At 32.8% G+C, this 15340-nt stretch overlaps 4 protein-coding genes across 4 annotated transcripts; all 4 read left to right on the top strand.

Moving 5' to 3' along the window:
- The first annotated feature begins 2844 nt into the window (after positions 1-2844).
- On the top strand, positions 2845-5448 carry LOC108834836 (leucine aminopeptidase 1). The gene is made up of 10 exons (XM_057007437.1): positions 2845-3009; positions 3083-3476; positions 3601-3795; positions 3864-4089; positions 4158-4284; positions 4371-4466; positions 4550-4627; positions 4713-4773; positions 4888-5075; positions 5177-5448. Exons 1-10 carry the CDS (start codon positions 2959-2961, stop codon positions 5306-5308), a joined length of 1548 nt encoding a protein of 515 aa, XP_056863417.1. The 5' UTR covers positions 2845-2958; the 3' UTR covers positions 5309-5448.
- Positions 5449-7734: 2286 nt separating this feature from the next.
- Positions 7735-8031, top strand: LOC130511318 (precursor of CEP9-like). Its single transcript, XM_057008245.1, has one exon. It carries the CDS (start codon positions 7735-7737, stop codon positions 8029-8031), a length of 297 nt encoding a protein of 98 aa, XP_056864225.1.
- Positions 8032-10106: 2075 nt separating this feature from the next.
- On the top strand, positions 10107-10370 carry LOC130511317 (precursor of CEP9-like). Its single transcript, XM_057008244.1, has one exon. The coding sequence runs from the start codon at positions 10107-10109 to the stop codon at positions 10368-10370; it is 264 nt and encodes an 87-aa protein (XP_056864224.1).
- A 1683-nt stretch (positions 10371-12053) lies between these two features.
- On the top strand, positions 12054-12705 carry LOC130511316 (uncharacterized protein At1g43920, Chloroplastic-like). Its single transcript, XM_057008243.1, has 2 exons — positions 12054-12200; positions 12293-12705. The coding sequence occupies exons 1-2, from the start codon at positions 12054-12056 to the stop codon at positions 12581-12583; spliced, it is 438 nt and encodes a 145-aa protein (XP_056864223.1). The 3' UTR covers positions 12584-12705.
- The last annotated feature ends 2635 nt before the right edge of the window (positions 12706-15340 follow it).

Raw genomic sequence — 15340 nt, 5'->3', positions numbered from 1 at the left:
AAAAAACGAGTGAACTTATATGAAAATCTGCATGGACAAAACTTCTATACTGAACAAAGAGCAGCTTGATTATGTGTAAAAAGTCCACAATAACTCGTTAAACATATCATGTGCAGCCATAAACTATAATCATACACACCAAACCTTTTGTCCTCCTCAAACTTGACTTTTGACACCAGCGAAAATCATGAGCTGCAGCGAGCAGGGGGCACTGGGCCTTGGTGGCAGGGCCTGGCAGGCTGATGAGCGATATCTTCTTCATTTAAACATTGTGTTTAGTTAGTTGGGTATTGGGTATCTTCCCCTCTTTATACCATCAGTTTTTTTGGAACAATTTACATACATCGACCTTTACTCTCAGTTAGGCCTGGGAATTTGTGTTATTACCCACAGGCCCCGGCGCGTTTGACCCATTGCGAGTCGGGTGCAGGACGGGGTTTTCTAAAATTTGCAGGGCGGGTGTGAGAACGGTCAAGATTTATTTTTGCAAGGTGGGTGTGATAAACGTTTGAGTTTGGAGATACCCGCCAACCCACAAATTAAAAAAAAACTAGAATAGTACCCGCGTTAAAACGCGGAAATTTTTACCAACCGATAAAATTATGTATAAATATTTGTACAGTAGGTTAATTGGATATTTATTTTACTTTGTCTTGAATTCATAATTTGTTCAGCACTTTTTGAAATATATTAATAATTTGTGGTTATTATTGAACCGATGCTCTTTTGATTTGTGGAACTATATCTTTATTTATTAGTTGATCTATTTTTTATTCGAATTTTACATGCAGATTTATTATGATGAAACAAATAACTAACGTTAAATTATTTCTAGAAAATATAATTGATTTTATGTTTTTGTGTTTAACGATTTAACAACCTCCACAATATGTGGTAGCAATACATATTTATGACCCAATTAATATCTTACATTGTTAATAGATTAAGTAAATCAGTATATTATATAATGAGTAGAATTAGGAATAGGTCCAAACTTAAATGACAACATTTAGTAGTAGATAAAAAATAGGACTCTAAATTAATAGATTAGATATATTTTTTGAAAAGGAATATTTTTGGAAAAATAGTTTCTAATGAAATTTTTTTAGTTAAAAAAATATTTTCTTAAAAATGTTATTTAATTATATATATAATATTATTTTCATAAATAAATAATTAAAATATAATTAAAAAATATTTAAAATAAAATAAAAATATATATGTGGATTTCGCGGATTATCCTCAAATTGGCGGTGCACGTGTAGATGAAGTTTTTTTAGCGGGTTATGTAGTACCGAATTTGATCCCAAAATATAGTACCAGAACCGAAATTGGTTAAATATCTGAACTGAATTCAAAGTTTTGTTATCTAAAGAACTCAAACCAAATCCGACTTGAACCAAAATATTTCGGTAGCCGAATGTATTCAGAATATATAGATTTATATACTAAATATATAATTATTTTATATTTAATATCTAAAAATATCTAAAATATAAAATATATAAGATATTTTAAAGTTGTTCAAACATAAATTTCTAAAATAATTAAACAATACTCATGAGACCGGAAATACTTGAAATATCCACTAATTTTTTATCCAAATATTCAAATCAACTCAATTTAAATGTTAAGTTTAGGTATGCAACTATGCATTATTCAGTTTTATATGTATCTTTTAACCTTAAAATTTTGAATAAATTCCAATGGACAGGATATCTGAATGTCTACCCTAACCAAGTTAAGAAAAAAAAAATCTTCAAGACCACGATACGGCAATGAAAGTCTTGCGAAAGAAAACAGAAATATCTAAGCCAGATGGCTTCTCCACCGCTACTAGTAGGATATGGAGCGACAAAAACGTTTTCGTGTGATAGCTATTTTATTCTATCTAAATAGTCAAACCAGACCAATTTATATGTTAAATTTATGTATTTTATATATATTATTTAAATTTATATGTAATATAATATTCTGTTTATAAATTTTGAGAAATTTAAAATATATAATCCATTTTAAAAATTTAAAAATAATTTAAATAGATTATTTATATTTGAATCAAATCCGCAAAAATCTGAATTAAAGCCAAACTAAATTTAAAAATATCTGAATAAAACTGAAATCTTTGACCTCAAAAACACGAAATCCAAATAGATCTGAACGGAAACTCGAATGGAAACTCAAACGCCACCCCTAACTATGAAAGCCTTTTTTTTTTTTTTTTTTGGTAAAATGTCAAAGATCTATGAAAGCCTTTTAACAAAAAAAAAAGATGTTTTATCTAAATAAAAGTCTCCTCTGAATCCCTCCATACCTATGCGGCTATGCCACCTAGACAAGTGATGTGCAGTGCAGCTCCTCACCTAACTCAGGACAAATCTCACGTGTGTATATACGCGAATATAGAGAACTGAACTCCAAATATATAAAAAATTTAAAAATCAATTGTCAAATAATAACTTTTTTTTATTTAAAAAAAACAACTCTTTATTTTTTTCCATTCAAATATTGTAATTTTATTTTTAACATGACTTTTTTATTTTGTAAAATAACTTTTTAAATATCAATAATATTTTGATTCACTATCTTTTTACTGTAAAATATCTTTTAAAATTCATCAGATCCTATTTAATAGATTTTATGGATCAAATCTATATTTTCAAATAAGCTAGAATTTGACCAAAATTATATAAAAGACTAAATTTAATAAATTTTGATCTTATTAAATAAAACTTATAAATACTAGATACAATAAAAGGTAATTCGAAAAAAAAAAAAAAATTGAGCCTTATACAGAACCGGGTAAGATAAAACGGGCCGGATACTAAATCCTCGCCAAAAAAAGAAGATAAACACAACTTCTCCTGCTTCTATATATACGATCGCTCCGACGCCTTTGAACGTCCGTCACTTTAACTTCCACTTCCACTCTATTGTTCATCAACAACAGCCAAAGCCATGTCTCACACTCTCGGCCTCACCAAACCCAACTCCACCGATCATCCCAAGGTTCGTTTCCTATTCTCTATCCACCGTTTAAAAGATCCATCGATTTGATCGATCTCGAGGCTTTTTGTTGCAGATCTCGTTCGCCGCGAAGGAGATCGACGTGACGGAGTGGAAAGGGGACTTGCTCGTCGTCGGCGCGACGGAGCAAGACCTGACGAAGGACGCTAGCTCCAAGTTCGAAAACCTGATCTTGAACAAGCTCGACGCACACACGAGCGGACTCTTGGGTTTAGTCTCTTCCGAGGAAGATTTCACCGGTAAACCCGGTCAGTCAACGGTTCTCAGACTCCCCGGTTTAGCATCCAAACGGATCGGTTTGATCGGTTTAGGAAAATCATCTCCCGCGGCTTTTCAGAGCCTTGGCGAAGGTGTAGCCACAGTGTCGAAGGCTTCACAGTCTAGTACTGTTGCTGTTGTTCTTGCCTCACCTGAGAGTGAATCCAGCTATGCTTCGGCTATAGCTTCAGGTAGTTTTTTTTTTTTTTTTTTTTTGAGAATTAGCTTCAGGTAGTTTAAGTCTAGTACAATGCAAAGTTCGAGTCTTTTTGGGGGTTATATTGACTTATTGTTTGACTTTGGTGTGGTGGACAGGCGTAGTGCTGGGGCTGTTCGAAGACGGGAGGTATAAGTCTGAGTCAAAGAAACCATCTTTGAAGTCTGTGGATATCATTGGGTTTGGAGCTGGATCTGAATTGGAGAAGAAGCTTAAGTATGCTCAAGATGTTTCTTACGGTGTGATTTTCGGGAGGGAGCTCATTAACTCTCCTGCCAATGTCCTCACTCCTGGTATGGATCAAAGAAGTCATTAGTTTTCAGTGAGTTGTAACTGACTCTGATATGGTTTTTTTGTACAGCTGTGCTAGCTGAGGAAGCAGCGAAAGTGGCTTCTACGTACAGTGATGTGTTTACGGCGAACATCTTGAACGAGGAGCAGTGCAGAGAGTTGAAGATGGGATCTTATCTAGCCGTTGCTGCTGCGTCGGCTAATCCTCCTTTCTTCATTCACCTTGTGTATAAACCTTCGAGTGGAGGTGTTAAGAGCAAGCTTGCTCTTGTTGGAAAAGGATTGACCTTTGACAGGTGAGGATTTTGACATGGTCTCTTGTTTCTTGCTGTTGTTGTTGATTGGAAGTTTTGTGTTCTCTCAGTGGTGGCTACAACATTAAGACCGGACCTGGCTGCTCCATTGAGCTCATGAAATTCGACATGGGTGGTTCAGCTGCTGTCCTTGGCGCTGCAAAAGCCATTGGTGAGATTAAGCCTCCTGGTGTTGAGGTAAGCTTCTTCTCCCATCAAGTTCTTGTGAAAGCTAGACTAGAGTATGTTATATCGCAACTAACAAATTGGTCTTCCACAACCAGGTTCATTTCATCGTTGCAGCCTGTGAGAATATGATTAGTGGAACTGGAATGAGACCTGGAGATGTCATCACAGCCTCAAACGGAAAGACCATTGAGGTATCAGAGAAATATTTACTATTTTTAAGTTCAAGCTTTTACTTTGTATGGCGTTGCTAAGTTATTGGCAATGGTGTTTTCAGGTGAACAACACAGATGCTGAAGGACGTTTAACACTTGCTGATGCTCTAGTGTATGCTTGTAACCAAGGCGTTGACAAGGTATTGCGTTTGTTTCTTTTTTTCTATATTGACAATAATAGTTAGAGGAGAATGTTTTAGCTGAAATTTGTGAAATAACTTGCAGATTGTTGACCTCGCTACGTTGACCGGAGCCTGCGTTATTGCTCTTGGAACATCAGTGGCAGGTACGTTAGCCTTAGCCATATAAAGAAACCATCAATCTTTGTCTTTTTGAGTTGGGATTCTTTGATCAACACTGGCTCGTGATGGTTAATTGTTTGGTGCTTTTCACTGTGCAGGGATCTACACACCTAACGACGAGCTTGCAAAAGAAGTGATTGCTGCGTCAGAGAAGAGTGGAGAGAAGCTGTGGAGGATGCCATTAGAAGAGAGCTACTGGGAGATGATGAAGTCTGGATGTGCTGATATGGTCAACACAGGTGGGCGTGCAGGAGGTTCCATCACCGCAGCTCTCTTCTTGAAGCAGGTGAGCGTAAAGTCTTTTTGAACAGACTATACATGTTTCTGCTAAAACAAAAAAAATATAGTGAAAAAATGACAAAACCTAATTTTCCTGTTTGCTCTCAGTTTGTGAGCGAGAAGGTGCAATGGATGCATATAGACATGGCTGGACCGGTGTGGAACGAGAAAAAGAAGTCTGGAACTGGGTTTGGTGTTGCGACGCTTGTCGAATGGGTGCAGACGAATTCTTCTTCGTAGAGGATGAGATAAAGTGTTTCGGGTGTCGAAGTGGTTGTTGGTTTTAATAAGGTTGTCAAAAGTTGTTGTGTTTTGGATTGTCTTTTACTTGTTCCGAACAGTAACATTATCAGATGCTGAATAAAAGAAGTCTTTTGATTTGTTAGGGATGTACATCATACCTGAACACCCAAAGAACCAAATCTAATACAAAAAGTTGTATTAAACCCGAACCAACATTCATAAAATACTTTAATGGATTTGAAATTTTTATATCTAAAAACCTAGATCCAAATTCAGATTTGGAATGTATCTGAATTTATGTTTAATAATTTTTAGATCTACTATTTAAAGGAAGTATGCCCAAAAAGGAATAAGAAATCTCAGTGTAGTTGAACAAAATCAAAATCATTGACCAGAAAAACAAGGAATGTCCAAACTCAATCAATGTGGTTAGTGTCTATACAGTATAAATACAATCCCATTTGTACAACTTCATTACTCCAAATATCACGAAAACTACTCATATCGAAACTTTTAGCCTTGTATCTGATTCAGGGCGAAAAGAGTATGAAATTCTTCACTGTCTCTATGATGACCATTATGGCCATCTCTATCACATCTTTCCAAGTACCATCCATTACTGAAGCAAGACCTTTGGAGATAGCAAACAATCAAAATCATTTCTAAGTCACATCTTTGAATAACATTGTGTCTACGGTACCAGCTGGACACAGTTTTGTTGGGTATAAGAAAGATATCGTAAATGTTTAAAAAAAAATATTGAAAAATAGTAAGGATTTTGCGCCTACAGATTCAAGCAACAGTCCTGGTATGTACATGCACCCACAGATCAGTGATGACTTCAAAAAAGTAAAGAGATTGAAGAAAAATGATGAATCGACGAAATATTTTGCGCCAACTGATCCAGGGAACAGTCCTGGTATAGGACATCCAAAAATGGATGTACATGCACCACGGCTCAGTGTAACTTCAAAGTAGCAAAGAAATTAAAGAAAATTGACGAGTCAAAAAATATGTTTGTGCCAATTGTCGAGGGAATAATCCTAGCATAGGACATAAGAAAAGAATAGCAAATATTCATAAGAAATAAAATGATGTAAACCTATTTTATTAAATAATATCAAACTACTGTTGGGTATTAGCACGAATTTTCATTTTGAAATACATTATTAAATCAAAATTTTCAATATAAAGATGTTAAATTTTTGAAAAATATGAAAGTTGTTATTTAGAGTTCTATAGCTTTATGAGTTAAGAATATGATTTTTCGGTTGTTCATAAAGTTCTCTTCTTTTATTCTTCATTTGGGTATGCGTATGAATCTTATTGTTCTTATGTCAGGTACTTAAGTCATTCCCAAGCTTGCTAATTTTTTTTTTGACAAAGCTAATGAAGATAGGTCAATCCCTTACTGGCTAGCTTATGATACAGGTGAATAATAGAGTTGTGAGATATGTTAATTCGTGTTCAATTTACAACGAATGTGACTCATAAAAAATTTAATCGTGAAATTTTCTTTGTCAATTCGTGTTCAATATACTGAAAAATGTTCATTTTCAAATAAAAAACAATAAAAAAGTTACAGAAAATGAGAATTACAATAATCTTTTCATTTCAATCATTTAAATATTTTAAGTATGTTCAAGAATTAACAAAATTAAGATAATTGATTTACAAAGAATTGAAAGAAAAGCTAAAGATCTTCCATATTCATATTAAATCAATTGATACAAACTAAGTCAAAGTAAATTCATTTGATAGTTGCTTAGAAGATTTGCTTCTCTTTTTTGTTCTTAGAATTATACTCTAAAATGTTGCTTAGAAGATTTGATTAATAAAAACTAACATGAAATCTTGTTAATCTTTGTTAGGATACTGTTCATTCCTACTATTTGTTATTGTGGATATCATTTATAAAATATTGATATTTTGTTAATCATTCTAGATACAGTCTCCTCACCTTTGATTTAGAGAACCGGTTAGCTAGAAGGAGTTGAAACAATAAAATTGAAGGCTTTAGTTCTTACCTTATTGAAAAAGTATCTTCATCATTTATTTCATACCATAATCACAGTGTGTTGTTATTTTTATTAGTCTGCTTAGATTGATAGATTGAATGTCCAAAATCTATCTACCATAATTAAAAACAATGCACAAGAAAATAATGTCCAAAGAGAGTAAGAAATTTAAGTGTAGTTGAAAAAAATAAAACATCATGATCTTTGACAAGAAATTATTAATGTGATCCACCAAATATCAATGCATTTGACCAAAGAAAAAGAATTGCAGATCCAAACTCAATCAATGTGGCTAGTCTCTAGACAGTATAAATATAATCCATTTGGACAACTTAACTCCAAATATCACCAAGACTGCTTATATCAAAACCTTTAGTCTTGTATTTAATTCAGAGTGGAAAGACTATGAAACTCTTCACTATCTCCATGATGGCCATTATGGCCATCTCAATAGTGCTTGTCCAAGTACCATCCACTACTGAATCAAGACCAACAGACAATCAAAATCATTTCAAAGTGACGTCTTTGAATAATTTTGTGTCCACGGTACCAGTTGCACACAGTGTTGATGGTCATAAGGAAGGTATAATTGTTCAAGCAAAAATATTGAAAGATATTGAAGCTTTTCGCCCTACTACACCAGGGGACAGTCCTGGCATTGGACATCCACATCCACCACGGCTCAGTGATGACTTCAAGTAGTGAGGAAATTGAAGAAAAATGACTAGTTCAAAGAATATTGTATGCCAATTTTCCATGAAATAATCTTAGCATATGACATAATAAAAAAAGAATAGAAAATATTCATTAAAAATAAAATGATGTAAAACTATATTTATTAAAATAATTATTTAGAAATACATATTTTATACTATTACTTTGTAAAGCAAGAATTATATTTTTTTTCTTCCACAATTACTATTATTTTAAATTGTATCAATAATTTTTATTTTTAATAAATCAAATAAAAATTAATATTCAAATCTTATAAAACAAACCATAATTAGTCGTTGAAATTATTTAATATTTTCTCTTCCTTGTGGTGTGCTCTCTGTTTGCAGATATTACGAATATATATTTGAACTTGAACAATGTTTTTTTTATCTAAATGACGATGTTTTATACTCCCTCTGTTTTTCTTTATTTGACGTTTCAGATATTATCACACAAATTAAGGCATTGAATAGAATACATTTTATATCCTTCATTACTTGATTATTATGTCTTGTAGAGCACATTGATAGAGTGATATAAGGGTAAATATAGTCCTTTGTCAATTTATTCTGCATTGTTTTCTGCAAACGTCAAGTATATTGACACAGAACAATAGTTCCAAAACGTCTTTTATAAAAAAACTGAGGGAGTATTTTTCAGGATGGAATTACATACATGAACAAACTTGGGCTACTCATGGTAAGCCAACTCAGAGTACAGTCATTCTCACTCCTCCGATCTTGGAAATGATTTTTCGGTTGTTCATAAAGTTCTCTTCTTTTATTCTTCATTTGGATATGCGTATGAATCTTATTGTTCTTATGTCAGGAACTTAAGTCATTCCCAAGCTTGCTAATTTTTTTTTTTGACAAAGCTAATGAAGATAGGTCAATCCCTTACTGGCTAGCTTATGATAAATGTGAATAATAGAGTTGTGAGACATGTTAATTCGTGTTCAATTTACAACGAATGTAACTCATAAAAATTTTAATCATGAAATTTTCTTTGTCAATTCGTGTTCAATATACTGAAAAACGTTCATTTTCAAATAAAAAACAATAAAAAGTTACAGAAAATGAGAATTGCAATAATCTTTTCATTTCAATCATTTAAGTATTTTAAGTATGTTCAAGAATTAACAAAATTAAGATAATTGGTTTACAAAGAATTGAAAGAAAAGCTAAATATCTTCCATATTCATATTAAATCAATTGATGTTGATCCGAATGAATCATCTTTTTCGCGGAGTGAAATCTTTGCTTGCTAGGCAAGATTATAGGATAGCAAGTTACAAATTATGTTTCGGTAGGACATGTATTTCTATTACTATGAAATTCAAAAGTAATTCAAAGTTAATTCATTTGATAGTTGCTTAGAAGATTTGCTTCTCTTTTTTGTTCTTAGAATTATACTCTAAAATGTTGCTTAGAAGATTTGATTAATAAAAACTAACATGAAATCTTGTTAATCTTTGTTAGGATACTGTTCATTCCTACTATTTGTTATTGTGGATATCATTTATAAAATATTGATATTTTGTTAATCATTCTAGATACATTCACCTTACCTTTGATTTAGAGAACCGGTTAGCTAGAAGGAGTTGAAACAATAAAATTGAAGGCTTTAGTTCTTACCTTATTGAAAAAGTATCTTCATCATTTATTTCATACCATAATCACAGTGTGTTGTTATTTTTATTAGTCTGCTTAGAAAGATAGATTGAATGTCCAAAATCTATCTACCATAATTAAAAACAATGCACAATAAAATAATGTCCAAAGAGAGTAAGAAATTTAAGTGTAGTTGAAAAAAATAAAACATCATGATCTTTGACAAGAAATTATTAATGTGATCCACCAAATATCAATGCATTTGACCAAAGAAAAAGAATTGCAGATCCAAACTCAATCAATGTGGCTAGTCTCTAGACAGTATAAATATAATCCATTTGGACAACTTAACTCCAAATATCACCAAGACTGCTCATATCAAAACCTTTAGTCTTGTATTTAATTCAGAGTGGAAAGATTATGAAACTCTTCACTATCTCCATGATGACCATTATGGCCATCTCAATAGTGCTTGTCCAAGTACTATCCACTACTGAATCAAGACCAACAGACAATCAAAATCATTTCAAAGTGACGTCTTTGAATAATTTTGTGTCCACGGTACCAGTTGCACACAATGTTGATGGTCATAAGGAAGGTATAATTGTTCAAGCAAAAATATTGAAAGATATTGAAGCTTTTCGCCCTACTACACCAGGGGACAGTCCTGGCATTGGACATCCACATCCACCACGGCTCAGTGATGACTTCAAGTAGTGAGGAAATTGAAGAAAAAGGACTAGTTCAAAGAATACTTTATGCCAATTGTCCATGAAATAATCTTAGCATAGAACATTATAAAAAAAGAAAAGAAAATATTCTTTAAAAATAAAATGATGTAAAACTATATTTATTTAAATAATATAAAATTACCGTGGGCATTATCTTGAATTTCATGACGAAACAAAATTATTGTTAAATCAAAATTTTCGGTATAAAGATGTTAATTTGGGAAAAATGTGAAAGTTGTTATTTAGAGTTCTATAACTTTATGAGTTAAGATAATTTGTTAGAAATACCTATTTTATACTATTACTTTGTAAAGCAAGAATTATATTTTTTTTCTTCCACAATTACTATTATTTTAAATAGTATCAATAATTTTTATTTTTAATAAATCAAATAAAAGTTAATACTCAAATCTTATAAAACAAACCATAATTAGTCGTTGAAATTATTTAATATTTTCTCTTCCTTGTGGTGTGCTCTCTGTTTGCAGATATTACGAATATAGATTTGAACTTGGATAATGTTTTTTTATCTAAATGACGATGTTTTATACTCCCTCTGTTTTTCTTTATTTGACGTTTCAGAGATTATCACACAAATTAAAGCATTGAATAGAATACCTTTTTATATCCTTCATTAATTGATTATTATGTCTTGTAGAGCACATTGATTGAGTGATATAAGGGTAAATATAGTCCTTTGTCAATTTATTCTGCATTGTTTTCTGCAAACATCAAGTATATTGACACAGAACAATTGTTCCAAAACTTCTTTTATAAAAAACTGAGGGAGTATTTTTCAGGATGGAATTACATACATGAACAAACTTGGGCTACTCCTGGTAAGCCAACTCAGAGGACAGTCATTCTCACTCCTCCGATCTTGGAAATGATTTTTCGGTTGTTCATGAAGTTCTCTTCTTTTATTCTTCATTTGGGTATGCGTATGAATCTTATTGTTCTTATGTCAGGTACTTAAGTCATTCCCAAGCTTGCTAAATTTTTTTTTGACAAAGCTAATGAAGATAGGTCAATCCCTTGCTGACTAGCTTATGATACAGGTGAATAATTGTGAGACATGTCAATCCGTGTACAATTTACAACGAATGTGACTCATAAAAATTTTAATCATGAAATTTTCTTTGTCAATTCGTGTTCAATATACTGAAAACGTTCATTTTCAAATAAAAAACAATAAAAAGTTACAGAAAATGAGAATTACAATAATCTTTTCATTTCAATCATTTAAGTATGTTCAAGAATTAACAAAATTAAGATAATTGATTTACAAAGAATTGAAAGAAAAGCTAACGATCTTCCATATTCATATTAAATCAACGGGAAAATGGTCATTTAAATCATGAACTTTTTAATTTGGTCGAAAAAAGGCATGAACTTTCTCATGAACCATTTAAAGCATATACTTATTTTGATTAACCATTTAAGGCATCAACTAAGTTCGACAAAGCCAATTTGAATACGTCGTTAATTCCATTAACAGAGCTATTAGACAGGGGTTAATTGCCGTTATTACCTCTGTTAAACACCAAACGATGTCGTTTTAAAATTAGAAAACCCCCAAATCCATATATCTCCAAATCGAAATCCCTAAATCCCTAATTCCCAGAAAGTTCAAAACATACTTTCTTTACAATTTCGTCTCAATTTTCTGATGAGTTCATCTTCAGAGATAAATCATGGGGGAGAAATTCGTGGATTCCCAGTGAAGTGTGAGTGTGGTTTACGCGTAAAGCCTTACCTATCGAAGACACAAGAGAATCCAGGAAGACCTTTCTACCGTTGCATAACCAAAAAAGATGTAAGCTAGTTAGATGTTTACGTTATTTAAACAGCCTCTGAGATGTTCTTTATGTTAGTTTGATATTAACATCTAATTTGATCATGAATTAGGGACATTTATTCAAGTGGGTTGAGGATGCTGTGTGTGAAGAGGTTGAAGATGCTATTCCAAAAATCGAAATCATTGGCAGGAAGCTTACTAATACCATAACTGAGGTAGATGAGTTAAAGACTTTGATTAAAGATTTGAAAGAAGGTGTAGCAAGGAGCGAGATGGAAATAAAGAAGTGGAAAGCGTTGATGATGTTGTGCTTTGTGTGTGTTTGCTTTGTGGTCATTTGCATTGCTTTCTTAATGTTTGGTAAAGCTATGAAAAGCAAGTCTGCATTTACTTCTATGTAGCTTTGATGTTTCTTCTATGTATGTCATGTATGTCGACATTGTTGTTGTCTTTGAGTTTGCATTTGACATTGTTGTTGTGTTTCAGTGCACTAGGTATGGTAATGAGACATTCATGTTTGTTTCATGATTTTCTTGTTGCTAGAATGAGTATTCTGAAAATGAAAACCATATAAGCTAAACATCGATCAGTTAAACATGATAGATCCAAAATAAAACATCAACAAAGCATGATCCACAGCCAAAAGAACTTCAGTTTAAAACAACATTAAGAAAAACAGCATAGCAGGTTCACCCGATCTGACACAGGTATGCTCATTGATATAAACTTTCACTTGCATCTTATGCTTTCTCTTCTCATAAGAACAATAAATCCTCCAGCCACAAGGAACATCAGTATCTGAACACTTAGCACCAATCCTCATTGCTTGCGACCTGTAAAGCTTTATATCATATCTGGTTTTTAAAGAATACCTCAGAACAGCAAGCTTGAAGTCTTCTGCAGAGTTATATGTTTTTCCCAAAGCAAGTAGTTCGTCCGGATCTTCATGGTCTCTACGAATTTGCGCTTCCTCATCTTCATCGTCATCAGAAGACAAAGGATCGGGAATCCTCTCATCGTCCCAGATATCATCTCCACTGTCAGCATCACTTCCATCTCCTTCATCTCTCGCAGCTTCTTCATCCATGTTTTCTTCATCAGCTTCCTCTTCGAGGTGTTCCTCTTCCTCATTATGTGTTTGATCATCTTCATTCTCTTCATCAGCACCATCTTCAAGACCATTAAAATCATCATCGCCAAACACAGCACAATCGTCTTCACTTACATCATCTTCTTCCCCACGATTCTCTTCTCTACAAGCCTCTGCTCGGGCCTTAGCTTCACGAAGCCTAGCTTCACGAGCCCTTTCGTCAGTCGTCTCTACTTCACAAGCCTCTACTCGAGCCTTAGCTTCACGAGCCCTTTCGTCAGTCGCCTCTACTTCACAAGCCTCATCCACTTCACGAGTCCTTTCTTCACGATTCTCTACTTCGCTCGCCTCTAGTACACGAGCCCTTGCTTCACGAGCCTGTGCTTTTGCTTCACGAGCCATGCACGATTCTCTGCTTCACGAGTCTCTTCCTCACGAGCTCTTTCTTCGCGAGCAGCTGCTCTGGCCTCACGAGCTTCTGCTTCACTTCCGCCTTTCGAAGATTCATCATTCTTCCCCTGTCCTCGTCGATAAGGTATCTTTTCTCTTGGAATTCCCTTCTTTCTTATCATTTTGAAGAGAACGTGTCTGATCAATTGAGCTTTCTGAGAATTAGGGGTTTAGGGATTTCGATTTGGGGATATATGGATTTGGGGGTTTTCTAATTTTAAAACGACATCGTTTGGTGTTTAACAGAGGTAATAACGGCAATTAACCCCGTCTAATAGCTATGTTAATGGAATTAACGACGTATTCAAATTGGCTTTGTCGAACTTAGTTGATGCCTTAAATGGCTAATCAAAATAAGTATATGCTTTAAATGGTCCATAAGAAAGTTCATGCCTTTTTTCGACCAAATTAAAAAGTTCATGATTTAAATGACCATTTTCCCTTAAATCAACTGATACAAACTAAGTCAAAGTAAATTCATTTGATAGTTGCTTAGAAGATTTGCTTCTCTTTTTTGTTCTTAGAATTATACTCTAAAATGTTGTTTATAAGATTTGATTAATAAAAACTAACATGAAATCTTGTTAATCTTTGTTAGGATACTGTTAATTCCTACTATTTGATATTGTGGATATCATTTATAAAATATTGATATTTTGTTAATCATTCGAGATACAGTCTCCTTACCTTTGATTTAGAGAACCGGTTAGCTAGAAGGAGTTGAAACAATAAAATTGAAGACTTTAATCTATACTATTAAAGTACAAGCACATTTGGATTTTTACTCAGTTTACCCCTATTAAAGAAGCTTTCTTTTGTATTCATTAATGATATTTTGGACATTCTGTATTGGTTTCTTTTTTAATTGTTTTTGGTTTGTTATTAACCACCGGTTTCCTAATTCAATTTTGGTATGTGATTATTCCGTGTTTGATACTGCATCATTTTAATATTTTTCCAACCGGACATGTTTGAAACTGCATCGTTTTTTCTCAAACTATTTAATGGTTTGGTTTTAAACTGCTTTTTCCTAAATATAATCCCAACTATCTAACAAAAATTATTTATAAAAAATAAAAATTGTTTATTGGTTCAACCAGTGGTTCAACCGGTAACCGGATTTCGATTTTAATAGTTTTTATTGGATTTTTTAATTTTTTTTTTTTCAAACCCGAACTGAATTTATCTTTGATCAACCGGTAATCCGTTCAACCGCAGGTCTAAGTCGAATTTCAAAACACCGATCAAAACTATAAAACTGTTATATTGGTTTATATTTAAAATATCTAATTCAAAATTAAAAACCTAAAAATACATGTATAATATAGTTTTATCAAACATAAATCTGGATATAAAATACATATATGAGACGAATTATATAAACACATATACAAAACGAATTATATAAATGTGATTATATAAAATTTTCACCTAACATAAACCCGCGCTTTGAAAGCGCGGGTCAAAATCTAGTTCTTAGCTTATTGAAAAAGTATCTTCATCATTTATTTCATACCATAATCACAATGTGTTGTTATTTTTATTAGTGTGCTTAGATTGATAAATAGAATGTCCAAAATCTATCTACCATAATTAAAAACAATGCACAAGAAAATAA

This window comes from Raphanus sativus, chromosome 4 (genome assembly GCF_000801105.2).
Source record: "Raphanus sativus cultivar WK10039 chromosome 4, ASM80110v3, whole genome shotgun sequence".
NCBI lineage: Eukaryota > Viridiplantae > Streptophyta > Magnoliopsida > Brassicales > Brassicaceae > Raphanus > Raphanus sativus.
Note: the sequence above shows the minus strand (reverse complement) of the source record. Positions and strands in the feature narration are given on the sequence as shown.

What these genes read in the sequence shown, in the direction of transcription:
- LOC108834836 (XM_057007437.1), top strand. Translation starts at nt 2,959, where the DNA reads ATGTCTCACACTCTCGGCCTCACCAAACCCAACTCCACCGATCATCCC. An exon ending in TGCTTCGGCTATAGCTTCAG is followed by an intron (nt 3,477 to 3,600) that starts GTAGTTTTTTTT and finishes TGTGGTGGACAG; the next exon opens with GCGTAGTGCTGGGGCTGTTC. An exon ending in GTAACCAAGGCGTTGACAAG is followed by an intron (nt 4,628 to 4,712) that starts GTATTGCGTTTG and finishes AATAACTTGCAG; the next exon opens with ATTGTTGACCTCGCTACGTT.
- LOC130511318 (XM_057008245.1), top strand. Translation starts at nt 7,735, where the DNA reads ATGAAACTCTTCACTATCTCCATGATGGCCATTATGGCCATCTCAATA.
- LOC130511317 (XM_057008244.1), top strand. Translation starts at nt 10,107, where the DNA reads ATGGCCATCTCAATAGTGCTTGTCCAAGTACTATCCACTACTGAATCA.
- LOC130511316 (XM_057008243.1), top strand. Translation starts at nt 12,054, where the DNA reads ATGAGTTCATCTTCAGAGATAAATCATGGGGGAGAAATTCGTGGATTC. An exon ending in GTTGCATAACCAAAAAAGAT is followed by an intron (nt 12,201 to 12,292) that starts GTAAGCTAGTTA and finishes ATCATGAATTAG; the next exon opens with GGACATTTATTCAAGTGGGT.